At 37.1% G+C, this 24,143-nt stretch overlaps 1 protein-coding gene across 1 annotated transcript in view; it reads left to right on the top strand.

The window, feature by feature from the left end:
- Positions 1 to 9,841, top strand: part of nrg3a (neuregulin 3a) — a gene marked incomplete at both ends in the record, with an annotated part of 235,740 nt that extends 225,899 nt beyond the window's left edge. Inside the window, 3 exons of the mRNA XM_079473738.1 lie at positions 2,088 to 2,206; positions 3,980 to 4,165; positions 9,280 to 9,841. Coding sequence (XP_079329864.1) covers positions 2,088 to 2,206; positions 3,980 to 4,165; positions 9,280 to 9,841 — 867 coding nt within the window. The remainder of the gene's footprint in view (positions 1 to 2,087; positions 2,207 to 3,979; positions 4,166 to 9,279) is intronic.
- Between the last annotated feature and the right edge of the window lie 14,302 nt (positions 9,842 to 24,143).

The following is a 24,143-nucleotide window of genomic DNA, read 5'->3' as shown; positions in this document are numbered from 1 at the left end:
TGGTTATTTGCCTGTCACTCAAACCCAGTGAGGCATTTGCATCTCTCGTGACAGCTTGTGATTGCCAAGTATCTGACACATGCCTATGGCGTTAGTCTGCTTTTCCATGACAAGTTGTTTTTCATCAATAAGTACTTTAGTACACCAATGAATGGGGAGAAAATTTTGAATAATATATGTGAAATATATATCACTATTGGTCTTAAAAATGATTTAATAACATTTCAGATTTACACATAATCTTGGCCATCCCCTAGCAAGATTTCATGTATATTTCATGAGCGTTGCTGTGAAGAGATCATTGAAAATTTCGGCCCACAGCCTGTAAAAAACATTGAATAATACACAAGTAACTTGATAATTTGAATTATTTGTGTGTTGCATAGCCCCTGCACACGCCGCAAAGGTATTGATTGCTGTGTATGAAATTAATTTAAAACCATTGACGTGCAGCTAACATGAGGGTCAGCAAGAAGTTCAGAGCCTAGATGTGTTAACTCGGAATGAGCTAGCTTATCGGCCATACATCTCATATTTGCCCCAAGTTTATTTCTGTAAGTGAAGCATACTAAATAAAGAAAAACAATAAGAACAACAGATATGATGTGTATACTTTAGTTTTAAGAAAAGGATTTGGGACATTTTAACTGAATTAACCTGGTCTTTGCTTGATAAATAAGAATAGCTTTGGTAGGCTAGACCTGTGAAAGTGTTGGAAAGTTCTTAGAGGACTTAGTACTTTGACTAAAATATGTGCATCTTTAAAGATCAGGCAGATGAGCCTTCAAAAGATTTTGTATGAAATCATTTTTGACTCCTAAACTAGTTCTTCTGAGTTTGCCCAAAATAAATTGACTGTTTCAGGTACTTCTTTTTCAATACCCACATGACACATTGTGCTAAAGTGTTGACCTTAAATTCATAAATGACCATTTCTGTTGCTGAATGATTCAGACGGCTTCGGTTTTCTTTAAACCTGTTCCAGGAAATGAATGTTAAAGAAAATACTTTAAATAGCTATGAGTCATTACTCTGCTTTTGTAAAGCAAGAAGGGCGTCATACTAATCTCAACATGGTTTTGGGTTTCTAGGTAAATATTCTTACTTATTCTTAAAAATAAAAAAACTGACGAGTTAATTTCATGTTTATTCCCATTCCCAATTTTGGGAGCAGGGAAGTGAGTCACATCTTTCTATGTTGACCATCTTTCTTGATTTCAGATGAATCTGTTGTTAGTCAGAATATCTTAGCACCATTTCCTCCTACAGCTTTATTTCTACTCATTCATTTCCTACCTCCTACTCACCTGATGTTTTTAAAAAGCACATTAACTGCCATCACGATCAATGTGGATCAATCACACAATTTTTTTATCCAAATTAACATTAAGACGTAGACATAACATAAAACACATCAAGGGTATTGTCTATGCTAGTTCTTTGATACGGTTCCTCCTCTTAGCTATTTGGCAGACTACAAATCTGAAAACAACTGTTCTTTTATGTTATACAAATACAGTCTCTTCTGCACTGCTAATATTGTTCCCACACCAGCTCAATGGAGAGGTTTGTGATTTCTGCATGGCTTTACATACAGTAGCTCCAAAAGTGCTATATTATCCAATTAAAGTTTCTCTAGTACCCTTCTCTGATCCCCCCTCTAGCACCAGGTCTCTGACTGCACGTTGCCTTTCTATTCACGTTGCTCCACTCGACACTGGAGTGAAGGTGGGATAGTGGAGGAGATTAACAATCTTTCTGACATTTAGATCATTGTGTGCATTCTGCCTGAGGCAGAAATTGGGTTTTATTAAGAAAGTCTTTCAAGGTGTGAAATTTAAATTGGATTTGTCCGCAGGTTCCATAGAAGTCTGTTGGATTATCTGAACACCAGTGGAACTCGGCCAGTGACACTTTGTTAGGGGAAAAAGCAGAGCAGAGTCTCACATGAGGTCGTCTCACTCAATGCATTCTCGCATTGGGATATGAAAAAGGATGCATTGAAACTTAGGCGACGTTTAGAGTATCACTCACAAAAGAAAGTATAATGTTTATCGTTTCCCTTTGTGTGTTTTTGTTTTATGCAGTATTACAAACCCGCAAGGTCTACCCCACCACATGGGGGCGCAGTTCGCGAGTCCAGCTTCACTCAAAGCACTGCTGCCTCTACCAATCCACAGGGCACATCAACAGGAAAACATCCCAGGTATGGCAACACTGATGCTTTGAGTGCGTACAGAGACATTGTTAAGACGTGGAATATACAAGGTTAAAACACAGTGCACAGTTTAGCAGTCATTATACATATATATCTGACAGCAAGCTGGAATTGACCAATTAGAAGCAAGTATTCTAGACAGTCGTCTAATAACAGTATATCAGTGGTCTAAAACTCACTTTGGTAACAGCTTTCTCAGCTAAATGTTAATGCAGTTAAAGTTCACCATGTTGCTTTTGTACTTATGTGGATATTCATGTAATGTTTGCGGATAGCAGCAGTCTGTTGTTGCTATTTGTGGTACTAACAAGGAAAACCACAAAAAAGCCAGAAAGTGAATGTGGATGTGAGTCTGTTTTGGGCTTTGGCGAAGGGGGGTGGTCTTTGAAGGCAGAGACACAAATCTTTTCAGCCTCGTCTAATCCTCATACTTTCTTCAATCTAAACGTCAATCTCAAATCCTGATTCCACTTTCTGTTTTTGTTTGTGGCTCAGTGCACTCATGCAATCATATTTGATCTGTGATGACTTGTAATTTGTTTGCAAACAGCCTGAACACCATGTCTCCACCCCCATTTCTCCAGTCTTCAAAAGACTGGCACAGTCTAACTGATTGCACTTATCTCAACATAAGGAAGGTTTGAAATATGCAGCGAATTTTCGCCCTGTCGGAGTCTCATCTAGAAGCAAGTCCGAATCCCTATTTAGAGTATTTTTGTCAAATTGCTAAATGTTCTCCTAACTGCCTGTGGTCTGATAGGACTATTAATCTCTTATGTAAATGTGGCCCCATTCAGTGGCATCTCACATACAGCATCTCCCTGTAATTTGCCAAGCGTCATCATAAATATCTCATTGTGAAGTTGACTCATGGGTAATGTGCTCCATTATTGGACAGACAAAATATATCCAGAAGAACGGACATGTTCATACCAAAGCTTGTAGTGTTGTTAACTTCAGGTAACTGTGAAACAAACTTTGTAAAACTTTCAGTACACCATATGGAGACAGAGAGAGAGAAAGCGTAAAACATTTCTAATATGACAATGGATGGATGGATGACAAATCTTAAAGACGTGGTTCTATCATGGCTGCTATGTAGGATATTTGAATTAACATTTGTTTCTTTTTCATTCACTTTTGTCTTAAGCAGCCTATGGTGCATCAAGTAAACTGTATATCGAAACAATTTTCCTTTAAATATTGTTTATTTGTTTGTTCTAGTAATCAAACCATGACCTCGGTCTTGCTAGTGCCATGTTTAGTCATAAGAACCCTATATGAATTACATGAACAATAGCCAAAATAACAGAAAATGAACAGCTTTATTAAAACAAGTCTACTGCATTCAGCAATATTTAAAGGCCCCGCTCCCTAAAACTCTAAATTTCTACCCAATAAAATATTTCGGGGCTTGATTGTTTTAATATGTATTTCAATACTCATTTTGTATGATTTTTAATAATTAGTCAACCTGAGGCCCTGTTGGAAGTCAATTGGGACTCCCTTGTGGATACCCAACCTGTTAAAACCATTGCTATAAAAATGAAAAACAGATGAAACAGTTTAACAGATCAACAAAAGATCAATATTCTCCTTTACAAAGTAAATTATTATGGCTTGACAAAAGATGCTGAAATCTAGTAACTAAATTAGTTAACACCATGACATGTATATATTCTACAGACTGTACGTATAAAGTAAAGATTCATTAATAGCATAACTGGAATTTCGATTTTTTTTTTATTAAATTTTTCATAGGAGCGGTTCCCTTTCTCACAATCCAGACCAAAAGATTCACTCTGGTCTTCGGCCTGCTCCTCGAAGAACACCGCCCATAACTAGAGGATGTCTCAATGCCATTGGTGGATCAAGAGATTCTGGTCCTGCCTATCAACATCTACAGGAAGTAGACAGCTTAGAGAGGGAATCAGTGTCAGTGAGAAGGTTAGAAACATCACAGTCTACAGGCCCAATGAGCTAAATGCTAATTATTTAATGCTTGTGCAATGTTCTGCCCCAATGGATTAAACTCTACAGATTTAATGGATTACGTTTTAGCATAAATGCATTCCTGCATCCCTAGAATGATAATTACATACAAAGAGGTGCAATTTTTAGGAATGGTTGAGTCTGTTGGAGTCTGCTCCGGCAGGTGACTGCCTCTATAAGGACCCTTGTGCCTGGCTTTTCTATTCTCTGATAATCTATACAGTTGTACTTGAAACAGTACAGTAAATTCTTCCACACAACCTCTGATTTGTTGTAGTACATACAACAACATACTTTTCTCTCTCTTAAATGACTAGGATTTGAATTGAACTCAGATTCATTTTAGTTTCTTCACATCTTAAATATAGAAAGCTTAATTTCTATTCATTCACTATTGTTTGGAAGAAAAACAGCAGCAAGGTTGACTGGCATGGACAGTTAGCACCAACCCTATGCATGGCATTATAAGAGTTTACACAGATTTTTAATTGCTGCACAAAGGAGGCCTAAATGTATTTACACGTGAGCCACGATGGCAGGAAACAATGTTTAATGTGCGGAAATGTTGAGCGTCGATTTGCATGCAACTGAAAACGAGGCTGTTAGACATTGAGATGACACTTTACACCCATTTATGTCATGGTACTAATTGGTTCTTCAAATGCAAATCTCGAACACGAACCTGCTGTACACAGTATACGTTCTAAATAACAGAAAAATAGATGAACAGAACAATTTCACCCAATTATTAAAATTCTGTTATCATTTAATCAACATCTTGTCATTTCAAACACAAAAGAAGATATTTTGAAGAATATTGGTAACCGAACAATGGAGGTACCTATTGACTTATATTGTATGGACACAAAACCAATGCAAGTAAATGCTTTACGTCGCTGTTTTGTTACTAACCTTCGTTTTGATGAAGAAAGTCAAACAGGTTTGAAATGACAAGATGATGAGTAAATTATTACACAATTTTCCTTGTTGAGTGAACTACCACTTTAAAGGAATAGTTCACACTAAAAAATGATCCCCACTTTTCTTTTAATAACCACCATTGTCTCTATGCAGCTATACAAATTTTCCCTGATACAAACATTTGTGCATGACATCACCACCTGTGGGTGGGGCTCAATCTCATTACTCCCCCCAAAGGCTTGTCCCCTGAGGTTTACGCTATACCACTGGTGAAGTTGGCTTTGATTATCCCTGTTGAAAAAGGGTTATCCAGAGCATATCTTTAATGGCTTTGTATGTGTCATAAAGCCTGTTTTATAATTGCTCCCCAGTTTTATGTGGTCTGTTTATGTGTGTAGGCTTTTGTCTCTATGCTGATGACGGGAGCAACAAGCGAGCTGGTCTGGGCTGTTTTATTGAAGTTCTGTATGCAGGCATGACTCACTGAGACAGTAGGGCACTGGGGAGTGCTGCCTTCTCCAAGACCAGCACAGCTAATAAAAACCATACTGTCATAGCCAATTAAACAGCCAGTGATACATCAATGGAATGGGCTGTCCTGGATGAGTCCACCAACCACAGGCTCATCCTGGGCCAGTTAGTGCTCGTTTGCTTGACGGGAAAGCTTTGTAGTGCAGAAAGACCCCCTACATTACCTAAAAATCTGTACCGGAGCCTCAATTGGGTCTCGGTACTGACCTATTTCCAGGCTGCATAAGAATATTCCTCTGCCGGAGAGATCCGTTACCATAGAGACAGGCTGGGATACGGGACAGGATAGAGAAGTAGAGAGTGGGACGAGACAGGAGAGGGATGAGAGAATAACAGAGGGGGGGAGAGACCAAGATGGAACTGCTTTGCATATGACAGAAAGAAAAAAATGTTGGCCATTTCATTCCTTCTGTCCCCCAAAAAGCCTGCTGCTATCTAACTAAAATGCCTTACCCTGGGAACAGATTTTTCATTTTGATACTGTTTTTGTTATTATTAGATAAAGGAACCTGTCAAATTCCTCTGGATTGTCAGCATTACCATGAGCTTGGTACTTAAAGTATATAGGCTAAATGTATAATTGCAATATTCATAGCAGCTGTTGAAGTCACACTGTTGTGTAAACACTTTCTAGGGGGCTTTAAAAAAGGCTTTGTTTACACTGCACTGAAATCTTTGTTTTTCAAATACTGTCCTTAGGTTTTCCCACACCGGGTGTATTAACATGCATGATCCCAAGAATGTTAGCAACTGACAATTCTGAGGCACCATTGACTACCATAGTAGAACAATTAAAAGGGTGGTCAAAGATGCCACAGAACAATTTGCATTCCTAAATTCTTCAAAACATCTCATTTTGTGTTCAACAGAAAAAAATAATACAATCATTTGTTCTTCTATGTTAGTCAATGGTGCCCCAGAACTGTCAGCTCCTAACATTCTTCCAAATGTTTCTGTAGTAATTCCTGACAGTATTTAGATTTTTGTGTGGAATGTCCCTTTAAATCTCTCGGAAAACTGAAAATAACTTTTAGGTCTTACAGCGGTGTTAAACTAAAAGTGCATGACAGAACACAAGCAACAGAAGCATCCTTGCATTTCACACATTTCTTCACATGCTGTGTACCAAATCGTTACTTGTACAATTATTTTCCATTTACACTAAGCTCCAGACACTATAGCACTTTGTGTGACATCACAGAAACATCTCGAATAGCACTTCAAATCTTTTCTGACTGTCTGAGACACATTTCCAAATAAAATCTTATTTAAAGGGTTTTAAACCATGTATGGATGTGGGTTTTATGTGGGATTTCATGTATTGATCAGACCACTAAGTGGAAAACGTCCAGTATGAGTAAAGATTTTAGCATCTCTCTTACTGACATAAGGTTTTAACAGTAGGCGATTTCATGTTAAAAGTGTGTTTATGACTTCTGACTTCCTTCCTTTACCCTTCTTTGTGGACTAGTGTTAATAAGCGTTTGCTTATTAATGTGTTTTGAGTAAGACAGTTTCAACAAAGTTTCAACGAAGGCCAAGCTGTTCATTATACAGTATAAGACCTCTCTAAACATGCCCTGAGAATATTCCACTACACTCCTGCCCTTGCTTTTTCCATTTAGCCTAATCATTTTACCAAAAAAAGCTGCAGGTATATGAAACCATTATGTGGTACTACAAGAACAGAATTGCATCATCATTTTTTACAGAACACCCTGACACTGACACTTCGTATAGATATTAATGAAACCACTTTACCTCAAAAGTTATGTTGCCTCCTGTTGTAACAAACTATCATGTGTGAGAAGGTGACCACACTGCGGCATCTAAAGGACCAATTCAGACGTCAGTAAATGATTTATGTCTTTCAAGGATTCAGAGTGCGAGCATCTTACACTTATATAAGCAGAGGAGATGTAGGAAGGGTCACAGAAAGACGTGCTCAGCAGGAGTTCATTAAAAACAGTTGCATATCTGACCATGTTCTCTGACATAAGAGGTCAAAAGAAGTCTTCCTGTTTTCTGCTGAAATGTTATATTTCAGTCACGGGGCGTACAAACGATCGGAAGAAAGAAAGGGGCCATATTTTGGAAACCTTATCAGCTTTGGTTCATGAATATAAATAAGGTTTCCTGTAGTTCAATGGTAAGAGCATTGCGTTAACAACGCACGGTTGTGGGTTCGATCCCAGGGGATTGCAGATACCTATGTAAAATGTATAGGATAATGCTATGTAAGTCGCTTTGGATAAAAGCGTCTGCCAAATGCCTAAATGTAAATGTAAATTAGGTGATACCATTGGCTTACTCCTTATTGTTGAAAGGCAGATAATGACACGATACTCAGTCCTTCCTTTTATAACTGTTTCTTTATAGGATGATGTTTCAGTCATAGATCCTACAGAATTACTACATTTTCATCCAGTTTATTGTTGTATAGAAAATGGAATCAGACTGTTTGCTTCCCTAGATTGAGGCTTAACTCTGACTCAGTCATTATCAGAAATAGCAGTGCTTGGTTAAATATTGATGTCAAGAAAAAAAGCCATTCTTTGTCAGGGATTATGAATTATTACACAAAGATAATGAGTCAAGGGAACAATGCTGATTGCTCCTAAAATGAGAGATTAGTTTACCAAAGGTCTGTTCGGATGAAACTTGGGCTTTCATCCCTTTCGAAAGCATTCTGCATGCAAATCTTCAGAAGATTCACTTAAGAATGACTGCTGTGCAGTAGCTGAATAGCAAGTGCAAATCAGAAATCCAGCTAAAACCCAACTGAACTAAATGATTATGAGTCAGAGAAGCCTTTGGGGTTCCAGATGACTGAAGAAATAAATAGCTAATAACCTGAAAAGTGTATAGTAATTGTTTGATTCTGTTCATAATAAGCTCAACATTTTAAACAGATTTCTTGTTTCGTGCCTCATTAGGACGGCCACGTAATGTAGCAAATAAAGTGCATTTTCAATGTGATCAAAACCAGGGTTGTAATCAAAACATCGAGTAAAAGCCACAAAACTTTCTGATTTGGTGTCTGTTAAGTTTGAAATCATCCATATGCTAATGTTCTCCTAAAAAATACTTTCTTTTTTGGAAACAATCAGGCGTGCAATCAGATTTGCCTCGAATGAAAATGTAATTTACCACCTACTGCCAAAATATGTGAGCTCATGGCTGTGATGTAACTAAAGCCTACTAACTCCCCTCATATTTAGTTTTAATTAGAAATATGTCTTTTGACAAGTTATGCATTCCACATGCTCAACAATAGGTGCTTGTGTCTTGATTTTCAAAACACTTTATACATATTTCAACTGTATTCTACGTGCTGTTGAGTTCCTGGTTCTATGAAGTGTCTCCTTCTAAACACTCTGATTGGTCAAGCTGACCCAGTCTATTTTGTTTGGTCTAACCTAACCCTAACCCCTGACTTAAGTAAAGAAAAGTGAAATCCCATGACACCACCCCTTAAATAACAAAAGAACAAATTTCATCCTCTTGCTGTGATGTCAGGCTCAAATTGATCTGAATATTTATCAGTTATACTTAGGATTCAATATATTTCTGAGAAACTCCATATTTCACTCACACTGATTTTCTTCTCTTTCCAGAAACATGTCAGGCCCGGCTAATAATCTACATCAGGATTCCTTTTACAATATGCAAGCCTCACAGTCCTGTAAATCATGGAGCAGCCACTTAGACTACAGGTCTGCTAGGAGCCTCAGGTCAGGCGCCCCTACCCAAAGTCCTGTGGCTCCCTACCGGCCGTGCTCCATACCCATCATCCCCTCCGTCCACTCCTATCAGGATGAGGACTCCTGTATGCAAACGGCACCAACTAACGGAAGCAGCCGCAGTTCATCTCCCCCAAAAAGCACTGCGGATTGCCCTGCCGTTAATCAACGGGCCACCATAACAATTTCCAACAGAGTGGCTGGTCAACAAGAGGAAGTGGCCTCTCTGCTAGAGGAACAGCTCAGAGCACTAGCGTACACCCAGAGTAAGCAGGAGGACATTGTTGGCTCCGTCCCGCATGGGGCCAAGGAGACTGTGTGCATCCTTTTACCAAATGGTGGGGGACAAGGGGGAGTGGCCTCTTTTAGTCCCACAGAGACTCAGTTAGTGAGCCCTAGAGACACACACAAAGATGCCACAAAGCTTGGCCAATGAGATGGTTTGGGATGGTTCGATAGTACAAACCACAAACATCCCCAGTGTCTTGGGCAAGAAGCACCAGAGTGCTCTGCCAAATTTGGATGGATCACCGAATCTACCATTCAATTTCCGAGGACCTGCTCTGTGCATATGGGAGACTGACAGTCTTGACACGTGAAAAGATAATTTATTTATATGCATTTATTTAAGGAGAAACTTTTATTAGAAAAATAAAACCAAATAGTCTGTCATCTCCATGGTGTTTTTAACTGTATAAAATATACATAAATATATATAAATGGATATAAATATATGAATTCAAACCGAGTGACCGAGTACAAAAAAGGAATATGGGAATGAAAACCTTTTTATTGTATCAGCTCTCATTTAAAGACTTGATGCTTGGTGTTTCGAAAAAAGTACATTTTAAAAAGCAAACAAAGGGGAGTTGTTTTCCACTCACCACATTTCCAGCCAAGCTAATGTTGTCCAAAACACAATCTTGTGTTTTGCACCTGCAGCAGCTGTGTTTACTATCCCCAACCCAGTCACTGTCCTCTACCCTGCCAAGGAACATGGCTCCATCTGCCCTAAAAACAGAGCGAGCAGATTATGGATTACAATCAGACAAAACTCCTAAATCAAGATTGCATCCAGGCATGACGTAACTGACAGTCAAGCACTGCCTCAAAGACATGGATTGCAAGAAATTGGTGTGTCTGTCAGTTTGTGGAGCGATCTGCTTTGTTCTCTGTTTTGTGCCTCAGTAATGTTCAATTAGGTTCAGATATGAACAAAGATAAACTAAGTGCACGGAGCACGTAGTATTACACACCACCTGAGATGCACAAAACGTAGCCCCTCTGAATGGAGAGCGGTGGGTCCTGCACAGGATAACAGGGCGGGATCAAACAACACAAGGAGCTTCTGTGGTTTTTCTTTTGTTTTCATGAAATTAACTGCTGCTTTCTGAGCGGAGGGAGCATTCGGTCACATTCGGTCAGTACGCTACCTGCGGACATGCTATTTCTGTGAATTAACAACCAAATGTGGTAAGAAAGAAGAATTAACAAATGAATCTTTGGTGAAGCTGTTTGTTTGTTCCCAATGTTTGTTTGTTTGTTTGTTTGTTTTCTGACCCCCTATTCACACAGTTGTGCATGTTGGTGGTGTTCTTGCAGAGTCAAGCCATGAAGACAGACAACACTTGGGTTTGATGACATTTGATAAATCTGTCACAGTTGTTTCTCGATGATTCAAATCCCCTTAGCCAGGAAAATAAAATATAGAGAAAAAGGCACATTGTCTGCTTATTTTATCCCAAATCCTGGTAGATCAACTATAAAAACAAATGAATGGTCTGCTAAGTTTTATAGATCAGTCTAAATAGATTGGGTCAAAGATGTGGACTGTGATGCTGTTTATCTTTATTTCTTCCTATCTTTCTTTCTGAGTTGTTGTTGTACCACTTTCAAACATCAGATTGTTCCAAACCTGTAGAAATATATTTGTTCTGATGGGCAAAAAGATATTTGGAAGAATGTCAGTAACCAAACAGATCACATCCCCTTTTGGCTCCAATAGTATTTATTTTTCCTACTATGGCAGTAAATGGGCGATGAGATCTGTTCAGTTACTGACATTGTTCCTTTGTATTCAGCAGAACAGTGATTTAAACAGATAAGGTGAACTATCTCTTTAAGATTCCCACAATTAGTTTGCCATCATAGAAATCTTAATTTGTCTTCATCTTCCATCCAAAAAATGTGTCCACCACCAGTGAAGTAACCTGAGGCCAGGTGAAGTAAAGGTGAGCCTTTGGTTGATACTGTAAGCGCTGTGGATGCAAAATTAATTGAGTCTTGCTTGATCCTTTTAGACTTGTTCCCTGACAGAAGCAATGGCCTCATCAGTTAACGGCTGCTTGAACAGCATGTCTGTCAAGCTTTACTATACTCAGCCACTACCCATTATGTTGGAAAAAGGTCAATTTTTAAGTCCATTTTAAATCTGCTACATCTGAACTGATCTATAAACTGTAGACTCATTCATTTTCAGATTTTGGCACCAGATATATAAACTGTTCACCAATCTATTACTGCTACTGATGTGTCCATTTTAAATTGAAAAGATGTGAAAAAACATTTATTTGAGCTGGACCATGTGCTTAAGTGTATCGAAATATTTTTGCACAGTAATTACAATGTATGGTACTTTATGCTGTCATATTGAAGGCACATCTTTTCATGTCACTTCTCCACAGTCTGCACAATAGGCAATTGCAAAAAGGTGTTACGAGTACAACTGGATCTCTTCATGGTTCTGTATAACAACCCCTTTTAAAAATGAACTTTAATGTGCAATTTCAAAAATTGAGAAATGACATTTCTGTTCATTCTTGTATGTAAGAAATTGCATTGTTGCCCTTTCAATTGAAATAGTTTTTCTTTTCATTTAAATCATTTTTTTATTTTTTCAATAAAGATGAATCTTCAGTGTTGAATAATGGCAGAATGAGTGTTTTTCATAAAATGATAAAATATTTGTTTAGCCAAAAGCAACAAGTTACATAAATACACAGACTAATTTACACACACAAATATTCAGATATTGTTTTCTCAAATCTCAACTATGCCACATTGGCAATGGGTCAAAGACGTTAAGATGTCTCAACCAAGGAAACTTACAAAAGTGATTTTATGTCCATAGAAAGCAAAGTAAAATGTCTACTTTATTAAGTTTCCAGAGAATAAAATGTCAAGATTTGGTAGGGTTGCACTGTGTAGCATCGCGATGCAAAAGCTTAAAAATTCCAGGGATGCCGTAACTAATGTTGCATATGCGGATTGACGTTCATTTGAACACTTTTTACGGTGTTTCAGTCCTAAATAAATCGGTGTTTTGAATGACTCGAACAAGATAATGATTCATTGAGTCATTCATCAATACACTTGCTTCGTTCTTGAGTGATTCTGTTTTGAACGAGTTGGTTGAATGATTTACTGACACAAAATAATTGTCGCCACCCACTGGCCGTTTTAGTAACATTTTAAGTAAGCATAACATTTTCCTTTATAAGCATTGCTATAAATGCAATTTTAAATGTAAAAAAAAACAATATTTAGTAGTTACTACAGTAAACCAGGTGCGGTTCTAAGATGAGTGGATATCTGGTGCTTAGCCCAGAGACCTTCACATAAGTCTTTGAATACAGTGGCGTCAGGTCCGTCCGGGCCCATATGCAAAAACTTTTAACGGGGCACCTCCGTCTGTTCAATCGTGCTTAAATAGTAACGGCAGACTCCAAGGTAGTGCTTACTTCCAAGTGCCAGAAAGAGGGAGAAAGTGTCATTGTCAATAGTCCTGTGGTAAGTGCGCTGACATATAGTGCCAGTTTAATTGCAGCACAATCTGACTTCAATTTCTATCTCAAGTGTCGTTTGCCGGTCCCACTACCGTGACTCTGACCAAAGCTTTTCTGTCTTTTCTCCATTGTCCCATCAAATAAACACAAAAGGCCCCTAAAATATAACTTAAACAAAAAAAGGGGCCAGCGTTTTGCATATGTTTTTACACCCAACATGTTAATGGCCCTAACATTTCTATGATAAAAGGATAGATTGATATTGACAAGCTCATTTAAGTAATGTTGTCCAGGATACATTATTCAATAATAATACGAGTGTAAATTATTATTTGCATTAACATTTTTAAATAGATGACTAGTAAGACCTCTCTACCCTTAACCTCACCATACACTTTATTATAAACACATATTACATTAAACATTAAATATTAAAGTATACTACAGTATTTGCTAAAACTTATCCATTTAAATATTATAAATCCATTTAAGTAAAAAAACTACAAATATTATAAAACAGTTCACTAAATACAACACTTTTCATTTAGATCTGTGTATTAAGGATTTTTTTTGTTTTTAATAATGAACATGACCCAGCATCACAATACTACTTGGTATCGTGATATTTCCAAGGGTAGGCCTATAGTATCCATTTGTAGATTTTCTTTTTGATTTTAACTGTAATCTCCCCTTTAGCATTGCTCCTGGCTGTGATTCAGAAATGATAACACATTACCCCTCTCTCTCTCTCTCTGTCTCTCTCTCTCTGTCTCTCTCTCTCTCTCTCTCTCTCTCTCTCTCTCTCTCTCTCTCTCTCTCTCTCTCTCTCGCCTTGTTTTTCCCAAATAACAATTCAGACCAAGCTCTCCCTTGTTTCCTCTTCCTCACCATCCTGATATCTCAGCACATTAAGGATGAGGTCATAATCCAGAAACAACAGGGGAGAGTGAGACAATTGAAATCTCTTTCATTCGCCCCCTGCTGGTAAATAACAGGAAATACAGTTCACAGTGACAAACATGTATTTTGTTAACAAATAACTGCTAACATCGATGAACTCTTTGCACTTAAAGCAACAACGCTGCAAGTTAAGGCCTTTACCTTACCTTGTCTAGTCCCAAAAATAATACAAATCTGATGCGCAGATGGGAAGCTTGTCTCTCTAAAGACGTACATTTCCCAGATGTCAGTAAGTGTCATCTGGTTCACCAGAGCTGAGGGAACACAGGCATAATCTGTAGGGATTTTAGCAGAAGTGTGCACTTGAATTCTCTAAACTAACATTCAACTGTGCGTTTCCCAAATGCATCGTTAGCCAACTAACTATTTAAGTGTTTCCCAAAACCATAATTTCAAAGATCAATCGCAAGCATCATCGAAAAGTTGTGTGGTTGGAACTACAGGTCTAGATTTGACATTAATTGATCTCTGACAGAAACTGTAAACAATGGGTTGGTAATTTGTTTGATGCAAATCATTTGCATGTGCCCTTCAGTCCATGCTAAAAAAATAGAACGCCAAGCACGGAGAAAATCAGATCAAGGAAGGCTCTTATTAAAAAAGTGGACAAATGTTTCTGTTGTCTTTCACATCACAGGATATGGTGCCATCAGTCCATCAGTGTTGTCATGACAAATTTATCCAGGTGCTGATTACTCTCATGGCATTATTTACGGCTCAGTTGATTGGCTCAAAAACGTCTGTGCCCAAAACTGAGTCACCATGAAGAATGCTGGCAGCATGCAAATTACCTTTCGCCATGGAGGCATATGCCAGCCATGCAAATGCTCATGAATAATGCTCTTCAAGTATTTTAAAATCCTTGATTAAGACTCTTTTGACAATACTTCTTTATTTACAACAGCTACAGAATAATGGTTTGTGGCTTAGATTTATTTCTAATAATTAGCACTTATTACTGTATTCAAAGGAAGCAATTCCTCCTAGTTTTCAGTAGAGAACCGTCTGGATTACATGCTTGCCATCTGTTGAAAATGACCCCATATGTGAATGGAAAGCTCTCTTCGTGACTTGCCTTGCACAGGAGCATCTGTAAATGCCTACATTTCAAATACACAAACAATAGTGAAAGGCCACCTTAAATCCGTTTTTGACTAAATGAATAAATTCTAATTGTCTTAACGATAAACGCTGACGACGAATGGTGACGATGAATCAAGTTTCATTCCAAGTTTTCATGCTTTTTATAAGAAAAGTTCTGGGGACGTTAAAGGTTTTTTACAGAACCATTTTGCTGAACAACCGTATCCAGTATCCATAAATTGTGTCTGAATCTAGTGTCCAAGCTCATCAAATTGTGAGTACTATCATGTCAAACATCTATAAACTGCCAGTTAATAAAACATCATAAAGACTTATTTAAACGTCTCACACCTCCTAAAGATATACAGGTCATATTTAAATATATTCTACAAAACTTGTAGCATCAAAATTGTCCGCTGGCTGTCAATGCTTGGCAACCTGCATTATTTCTTTTTGCCTGTTTCTTTGACAGACACTCTGTCAGAATGAACATTTTTGTGGAAGGAAAGGAAGAATCGGGACATGTTTCTATGCAAGCCTGCATCACCCACATGAGCATCATGACTAAATGTACCAGGGGGAGCACATACATGTACTGATGATACATTTGAAGAAAAGTTCCTTTATTGTGGTTCCTGGAGACACTGTATGCAGGCAATAATGACAAAACAGCATTAATCATTTTAAATAAGTCTACTATTCATGCACATGTTCCATCAGGATCAGGGATACTATCCTGAGCTGTCCTGCGAATAAATGAATGCTTTGTTTTCTAGAAAAGCCTCACTGGATGTTTTGCTGTCATTAATATGTAATCTATTACTGCAGACATTCTGGAAAATAGAGAAAAAACTTGACACACTACATTGGGATTGTCTTATTGTCACTTTTTAATTGAACATTTTAGTACAGTTTAAAGTCTGATAATTTGAAATGTTAAATTAAGCTTGAAAATTTGATTCTGGCGAAACTCAACAATATAATGCTCTAATTTTGCATTTGACAATCAAGAGCTGCGTTAACTGAGCGTCTGTGGCTTGTCAATTATATCTATATTGGACAGGCTATACAGCTCCTGGTTTTTGTGCCCCTGTTTCTGTTCTGAACGGTAACCTTTATAAAGGAGTTTTATTGTCTATTAAGCATGTTTATCACCCTATATTGACAATATAATTGAAGAAATGAAGATGGATGTGGATTCCTTGCTTGCAATTTTCTCTTTGTGTAACATTGTGTTTCATAGCTAAGCGCATAAATTACCCTCGCAGTATCTGGGACTTGCACAATTTGAAACAGTTTAAATCGTATGGGTTCTTATTGAAGTCTTGCAAGATCTGATGTATTTTTGATATAAGACAACAGTAATAACTTATTAAATAAATTGCACAACAAACAGAAGCCATTATGATGTCATGGTGGTTTTACACTTTTTTGAACATTTTAAAAGCCTGACCTGCAACAACAAAATATTTTCAAGCAGACTAAATGGATGCCTCGGTGGAAGCACAATATAGCAATTCTCTGAATGAATACATGAATAATGCATTGCAATTTCAGAGCTACTAAACTCAAAGTAGGACACTTTGTGCCGTGTCTCAAAAACCTTAAAAACAAACACAATTTAAAGATTAATCTTTAAAATGTAGGTCTAAAAGCTCTTGGTAAACGTACATATTGATAAACTATCACAAATTAATTTCATTATTTTGATCATTTACCATATGTTATTTTCAAAGTTTTTATTACTATTACTATTCTAATATGTAAAAAAATAAAAGCATGAGTATGTTTAGACATTTACCCGGCAGTGTACATTTACAAGTGCATAGAGAACAGCATTTACACATTTATGACATGAACCTAGTTCAACTAATGCACAAACACATTTCAGTCAGCTTACTCGTCTCATCCTCCAACACTTCAATTGCCTATCTGATGCTTTAATATCTGTGGGTAGTCTAAGGGCATACATCAAGTGTGCATATCATATATGAATAAAATCAAATCACCACCATTTGCAAATGATGCAAATGGAACTGTTGTTTCATAAACTACTATTTCAATATCAGTATGGCTAAATGGTCATAAATCCACTAAAGAGGAATTGAACTAGCACGGTCTTCTGTGACTTTTTGTTTATGTGTGCATTCGCTTCTTTGCTTGTGTTGTTAGACAGCAGCTCCTACAATCTAAACTTCGAATGGCAATACAATTATATAAACTGCTTTGGAATGCGGAACACGAAAATACTTTTTTCTTGTCTTCATAAAACCATCCAGCACTCCTCTAAGCAGTGTGTTTTTCCAGAAGCACATTTTGTTTTAGCTGAACCAGTGCACAACAAAATTAAAACTGCAAAAAAATATGCTATTCTGACCATCCACCTCCAAAAATGACCACCCACAGTTTATGATATTACAGGGTTTAAACCCCAGCCTGTAAGAGATTATTTTACCCTGTAACCAATAACGGATAAGCAGATTATACTCATGTTTAGAAAACATGTTTGTATTATATGCTGCAATGGAGAGAACTGGATGAATATGATCCTTGGACTGGTCAAGATGATCTGGTTTCCATTATGTTACAGTATATACAGTGTTAATTTTTGAGATACAAAAATAAGTAATTCATGATATTGTTTTTGAAACACAGTACTATTTTCGTACGGATTTTGTTTCAAGAACATGTATAGAATAATTTCTTAGATATCTAGAATAATATCTTATTTTAAGAATATTTGAAGTTTTTATGATAAAACAATCATCAATATAGAAAATATCTTTACCATTGACCAAAATAACCATTTAGACTAAATCACCCGTACAATCCAAACCTTCTTCCTAAAAACATATACTTTTCACATTTAACCATGAGTTTAACCATGCATTTGCATTAAGTCATCTAGCAGACGATTTTATCCAAAGCGACTTACAAATGAGGTGAACAATAAAAGCCATTGTAACAACATAAGGACAACAAGAAGCATAAATCCAGTTAATCTGGTCTCATCCTATCACAGTATCCAAAGCTAGGTTTTCTTTTATTAAGGATAGAAAGAGTAGAAAAGAAATAGAAGTCAGAACTAATCGGTCAGGTGCTGATGGAAGAGATGTGTTTTCAGCCGATTCTTAAAGATGGTTACAGAATCTGCTGATCTTGTAGTAGCGGGCAGATCATTCCACTAATGTGAAACAGATCAAGAGAAGGTATTTTTGAAAGCACCAGCCTAGTGTGTTAGGTAAAATATCCCGCTGCCTCTCCATTGAGAATGCATGTGAAATGCTGCATATTCAGAGTAAGTGGTGTAGAGTATTTATGCTCATTTCTTGTATTCCATAAAACATTTTCTGAGTTGTTTTATGAGACTGTAAGCGAGTAGCAGTAATTCTTAAAGAATCAATTGTGTTTTAAATTGTCTTGGGTGATGGACTATTTTCATTCATACATCATGTGCTAGTAAACAAACAAGCCACAAAAACCAGTGCAGAACATGCAGAGCGAAATGATTTATAATGATTAGATAATAGATAGTACTTGTCAAATTTACTTTTAAGGGAGTTTGAATATTGATACAAACGGATGTGCTTCTCTCTCACATGCATACAAACACAGAAATGTTTCCCCATTTGTGATTTGACTACTAGCCAATGGCATTTCTCATTATAGCTGCATATGCCCAAGGGACCTAAAAACAAGGATTAAGAAAAGATGAAAGGCATTTTACCACCAATGCTCTATGATTAATTCAGATCTAAACTCAGATCTAAACTCAGCTCTGCATAGCTGTCTGCTTGTTTAGCACAGAATAATGAGGCCTGTGGCCAAACACTTTCTTTAATTTTAATGAATCAGGATCTGGATTATGATGTATTCTTCACTGTTTGAGGTGATGTGATTGTCTAGATCTTTTAGTATCTAGCCTACTTAAAATCCATTTTAGCTGTGTTTTCGAACAAAGTAGCTGTTTTTTAGTTGGTCAGGGAGCTTTGAACAGTTAAAGTGGCCTTAAATCAGACCGTTTTTGCATATCTCTGTTAATCTTGAGTACCTACAGAGTAGCATTAGACCCTTCAAATATCAGTCTTTAGTTTGATCACATTTATAAAAGACAGATACAGCTGGATGATTATTTCCAAAAACATATGACGCGTACGTGCGCATTCATTGCCAACAAAACACAAACGTATGACTCAGTTTCACTTACGATGTGCGGTTCATTTTTAGCATCTTTTTAGCAGATTTAAACAATCTCCAAAACAAGTGTTAAATCCACCGTTTATATAACGTACTATGTTATTCATCACCCAAATGCAGTTAACGAACAAACACACCTGAACTTCGCGAATGTCGTGCTCTCTCGCTCTCCTGCACACAAGTGAAAATGACTTTTGCGCATGCGGCTTCTCCCGCTCTTCTTGGTTGATGCGTGGGTGTGCTTTTCCGGGAGACTTTTCCAATTAGGGACTAAGAAAAGTTTTGACGACAATGATTTTCATGTTCGAGAAAATCTTTCAGAAACCTATACAAAAGCTGGGGGAGAGTATCGAGCACAGAAATACTACGTAATACGTCCAACTCTTTTTTTGACAAGTTGACCATGTTGAGAATGAGAAGATAGCATGTGTAAACATGTCAGTGTGCATAAAACACTATTGCATCCCCCCTTTAATGACCAGCTAGACATCAACTACAAGCAAATTTGTGATTATATTTGTTAAATTAAAACCTAAATAACAAATATGTTAAAGTAAAAGAGATTTTACATCATTTCACAAAAAAAGAACTAGAATGACACAGAGCTTTAAAGTGATTATTTAACCACAAATATGTAATTCTTTTATCATTTACTCACCCTCAGGTCCCTTAAAACGTTATGATGTTCTCTGTTCAGTAGAAAACAAAAGATACAAATATTTTCTTATTTTTTCTAGAAGAAAGAGTCCTGTACACAGGTTTTGAAAGTGTTTAAATGGTTTTCAGGACCATGGACAGCATTCATTTAATTGTACTTATTGCAAATACACTAGTGTATTCCTTGTTTTATATAAATGTTATAGACTCCAAAGACTTGATTGAAATTCACTATCTGTGAAATAAAGAGAAAATGAACTCGGCTATGTGGGGTTTTTAAAGTATATAAACTGGTCATAATGTATGTGTGTGAATCTCGTCTCAGCTTCCAGATCGATTAAAACTGTTGATGCTGACAAATTATGGTAATTATCTAAGCGTCTTTGAACCATTATAATGGTTATTACTTTCAAAGTGTGGTCACCACAGTTACTTCAGCCTTGTGCTACAGCTACAATATCACTTTCATGAAACAGCCCATGCACTTCAGTGAATGGAAATGATACAGATTTTTCAATGATATGAGCACTGTACTGTAGTACTGTAGTTATGTTTAAATTATGAAATATTTTCTTCATCTTTAAAACTAGCTGATAACACAGAATTAGACGGTTTAATTGCACGTGAATTCATTTTCCAAAGTGGCTCATTTGAATTAACGATGTGAATTGTAAAAAAACATTAAAAGGTAGTAGAAAAAAGCAACATCGAAGCCCCAGACCTAAACCTAACCATCACCGGTGCAAAAGAAAATCCAAATTCATACGAATTAACCACCTTGTAAAATTGTTGAGAACTACTCTGAGATTGTGTTGGAATTGCACTGTTCACTGTCCACATCAATATTGAAGGACCAAATATATTTAAAGGTGCTTCTTATTTCCTAATTTGTGCATCCTCAGTTCCTTGCTTCTGTGATCATTGTCTGGGTCACAGATTCAACCTCAAAGTCATCATGAAGGGTGTGTCGCACAGGAGCATCCTATGCAGAAGACATTTTGATCTTCTTCAAATGAAGCAAGGAAAGGAAACGAGAATGCCCACTATAAGAAAAGACAAGCAAAGCTTAGCAAAAGTTTAGGGTTACCCCATATTTGACTTGTGTTTGTTGAACAACAAGGTTGATAATAGCCATCATGAAAGACAGGATACAGTATGCCTGGAGTCCATTTTAACATATTAGTTCAAAGTCATTTCAACTTAATGTCAAAATGAGGGAAAATACTGTACATAGAAGAATACAAGCCAAAGTCTTTCTATATCATTGTTTTGACAGGTCTCTCGCTCTTCACAGAGGAACATCTGAACAGGACCGATAACAATTATGCCAATGGTTGAACATTACGATCAATAGGAGTAGATACTGTACTTTACTAATCATATAAACTGGGCCTAAACAAAATGTAGACATGTTATATTTTATCTCGTAAACGGGCAAAGGCTGGAGAGGAAACTAACACCAAAAAAATTAGTTTAGTTCAAAAGCTTGTATCCAAAAAAAATGTCTCCCCCTTAGGCTTGAGAAACATTTTCAAAAACTGTGCCATTCCAATACAGTAAAAATATTTTTTAAACTACTTAAAATTTTGTTCACTGATGATGGTAAACTATGACTTGGGGTGAAGTAATGATAATTATTCCTTCGGTGGTCTTCCTCTCTGCTGAATGTTTCCCTGCCATAACTTATGAACAGAACTTTGCCTCTTGAGAAAATCATTTATTTAAAAACATCACCTCATTTCCTATGGAAGTGGATCTGAGCTCATGCAACCTCTCCATCTCATCCTGTGTAAAGCAAATGATCACCATAGTGACAGAACAAGCAAAAAACCCAGCAAGCCCAAACTCCTCTGGGTGGCCTTAACCAGATGGCACGAAGAGAATGTGGGTGGCATTAAATCTGTATGTGTGCGCTTTGTTTTTTAAGGTAGACTCTTCATCTGCAGTACATCATAGAAGGCTTCACTGAGAGTAGGCTATCACTGTTGGTTTTGTCAGGAGTAACATCTTCAGAAAGGCACACAGCTTGTTTGTGTTATTTATACACTGCAGCATAATTACATTAACATTGCAGACAGGTAGGAAAGATTTAAGATCACTGAAAGTAAACAGAAAGAATACAACTATGAAGGCCGGCACATCTCATATCTCACTAGGCTTCCTGAAACAGACACAGCCTGGGGGCTCTGAGCCTACCATATTTTAGGCATGGTAAACATATGGTGTGCTTTCATCGCAGCCATGCCAATGAGGAGTTCATGCTGAAATGAACGAAACCCAAACTACCCTTTTTCCTATAGCCTTTGATAGCAAAGCACATTAAGTCCCACACCTCTTTCACATGCTCCTTTAGTCACAGGAAGTATTGCAAGGGCCTCTGGGTAACCTCTAGGGGCTTTCAAGGTGATTCCAATCAGGTACAACGACAACCAGAAAGACGTTTACAGGAGATTTTTGGGAGTGGTGACCTTAGCATGTCTCATGAGGACTCATTTAGGAACAAGCAGTACCAACCGATTAATTTCTCTCGGATTTTACCCTCACTACTTTGGAAATGAATCCAGAAGCAGCAAACTAAATATGGACTAAATTACAAAGATTCACAAATGCAGAAAAATGCCTAAATGTGATGTTTTTAGATGTCCTTTAATGTCCTCATGTTCACTCGTTCACAGTGGACCAGCACCCCCATGACTTGCTTCCTGCCCCCCCACCCCCTCGGTTTGTATTAGAGCAGAGGGTGTAAGGTACAGAGTACTCCTGTTAAACCATATGGAGTGGTAAGTGGTTGACGTAATGGGGTGTGACAGAGCATGGGCTTATTTGGTCTGAACCCAGGTCACCACATAGGTGTGATGACATCTGCGTATTATACATAGACACTTTTGTTGGCTAAGCACAGTTGTTTTCCATCAGCTGTACCTCCAACATGCTGAAAAGTGTGATTTGGAAGATATGGAAGTTTGAGAGCAAGCTCAGACTTCCTTGCATATTTTAGCCTTGTTAACAGCTTCCGAATGGTTTACGATCTATTGGGAAAGCTAAAAGTCATTGAGGTCAGTTCTTGGGGTGACTTTGAAAATCATTTTTTTTTCGATGATTTTCAAGAATGATTCCGTCTGGTTGCCAGCAGAGATGTGAAGAGATTTAATGTTTTTTTTGCTGCAAGAAAAAGCATTTGACACCAGCTTACATCTGTTGTGATGCAATGGAGGTAAAGCTTTCCTGTAGCTCAGTGGTAAGAGCATTGTGTTAACAATGCAAGTTTGTGGGTTCGCTCCCATGGGATTGCAGATACCTATGTAAAAAGTATGGGATAATGCTAAGTCGCTTTGGATGAAAGCGTCTGCCAAATGCCTAAATGTAAATCGCTTTCACTATAATCAACAAAGCCAATGTTTTGGTACCTCCAGTGTAGTTTTGTTGATTATGGTGTGAGAGATTTTGGTTTGTTTTCTGAAAGTTATAACAGTTCAGTTATTGTTTACAGTGTTTACAAGTAGCTTGTGTTTGCACATTTGTGTCAGGATACGATTACCCTGCATTTTTGTCCTGTTATAGTAAAAATATCTTAAATTAAGATTCTTAAATGAACCTACATTAAATTGACAAGGAACCTGAGCAAAGATATTTTTCCTTGTTTTATGAAAGGATATCTAAGAATTAAGTAAGTTTATATAAATTTTTTCCTTCCACTTTTGCTTGTTTTAAACATAAACTTACCTAATTATTATATGTTCTTTCAGAAATGAACACCAAATACATTAGGTCACTTTCCTTGTCAAGTAAATGTATCTTGCTTCAAAAATATTTTGATATTTTTACTAGAAAACAACACAAAAATGCTTAGTAATAAACTCCTTTTTGGTAGTTTTGAAAATTTACTAAAAATGCAATGCTACTCTTTGTGTTACATGCTTACAAAGATGTTGCAGTTGTTGTTTTTGTTTGACTGCCATTCATCATCAATGCAGACCTCTAAATAATTTATTTTAGAAGCCCTGACTTTAAGTACACTGAATCATCAGACATTAAAATTTTAATATTTAAAATGTT

The sequence above is a fragment of the Barbatula barbatula genome, assembly GCF_947034865.1.
Source record: "Barbatula barbatula genome assembly, chromosome: 14".
NCBI lineage: Eukaryota > Metazoa > Chordata > Actinopteri > Cypriniformes > Nemacheilidae > Barbatula > Barbatula barbatula.
This window is presented reverse-complemented; position numbering and strand designations above follow the sequence as displayed.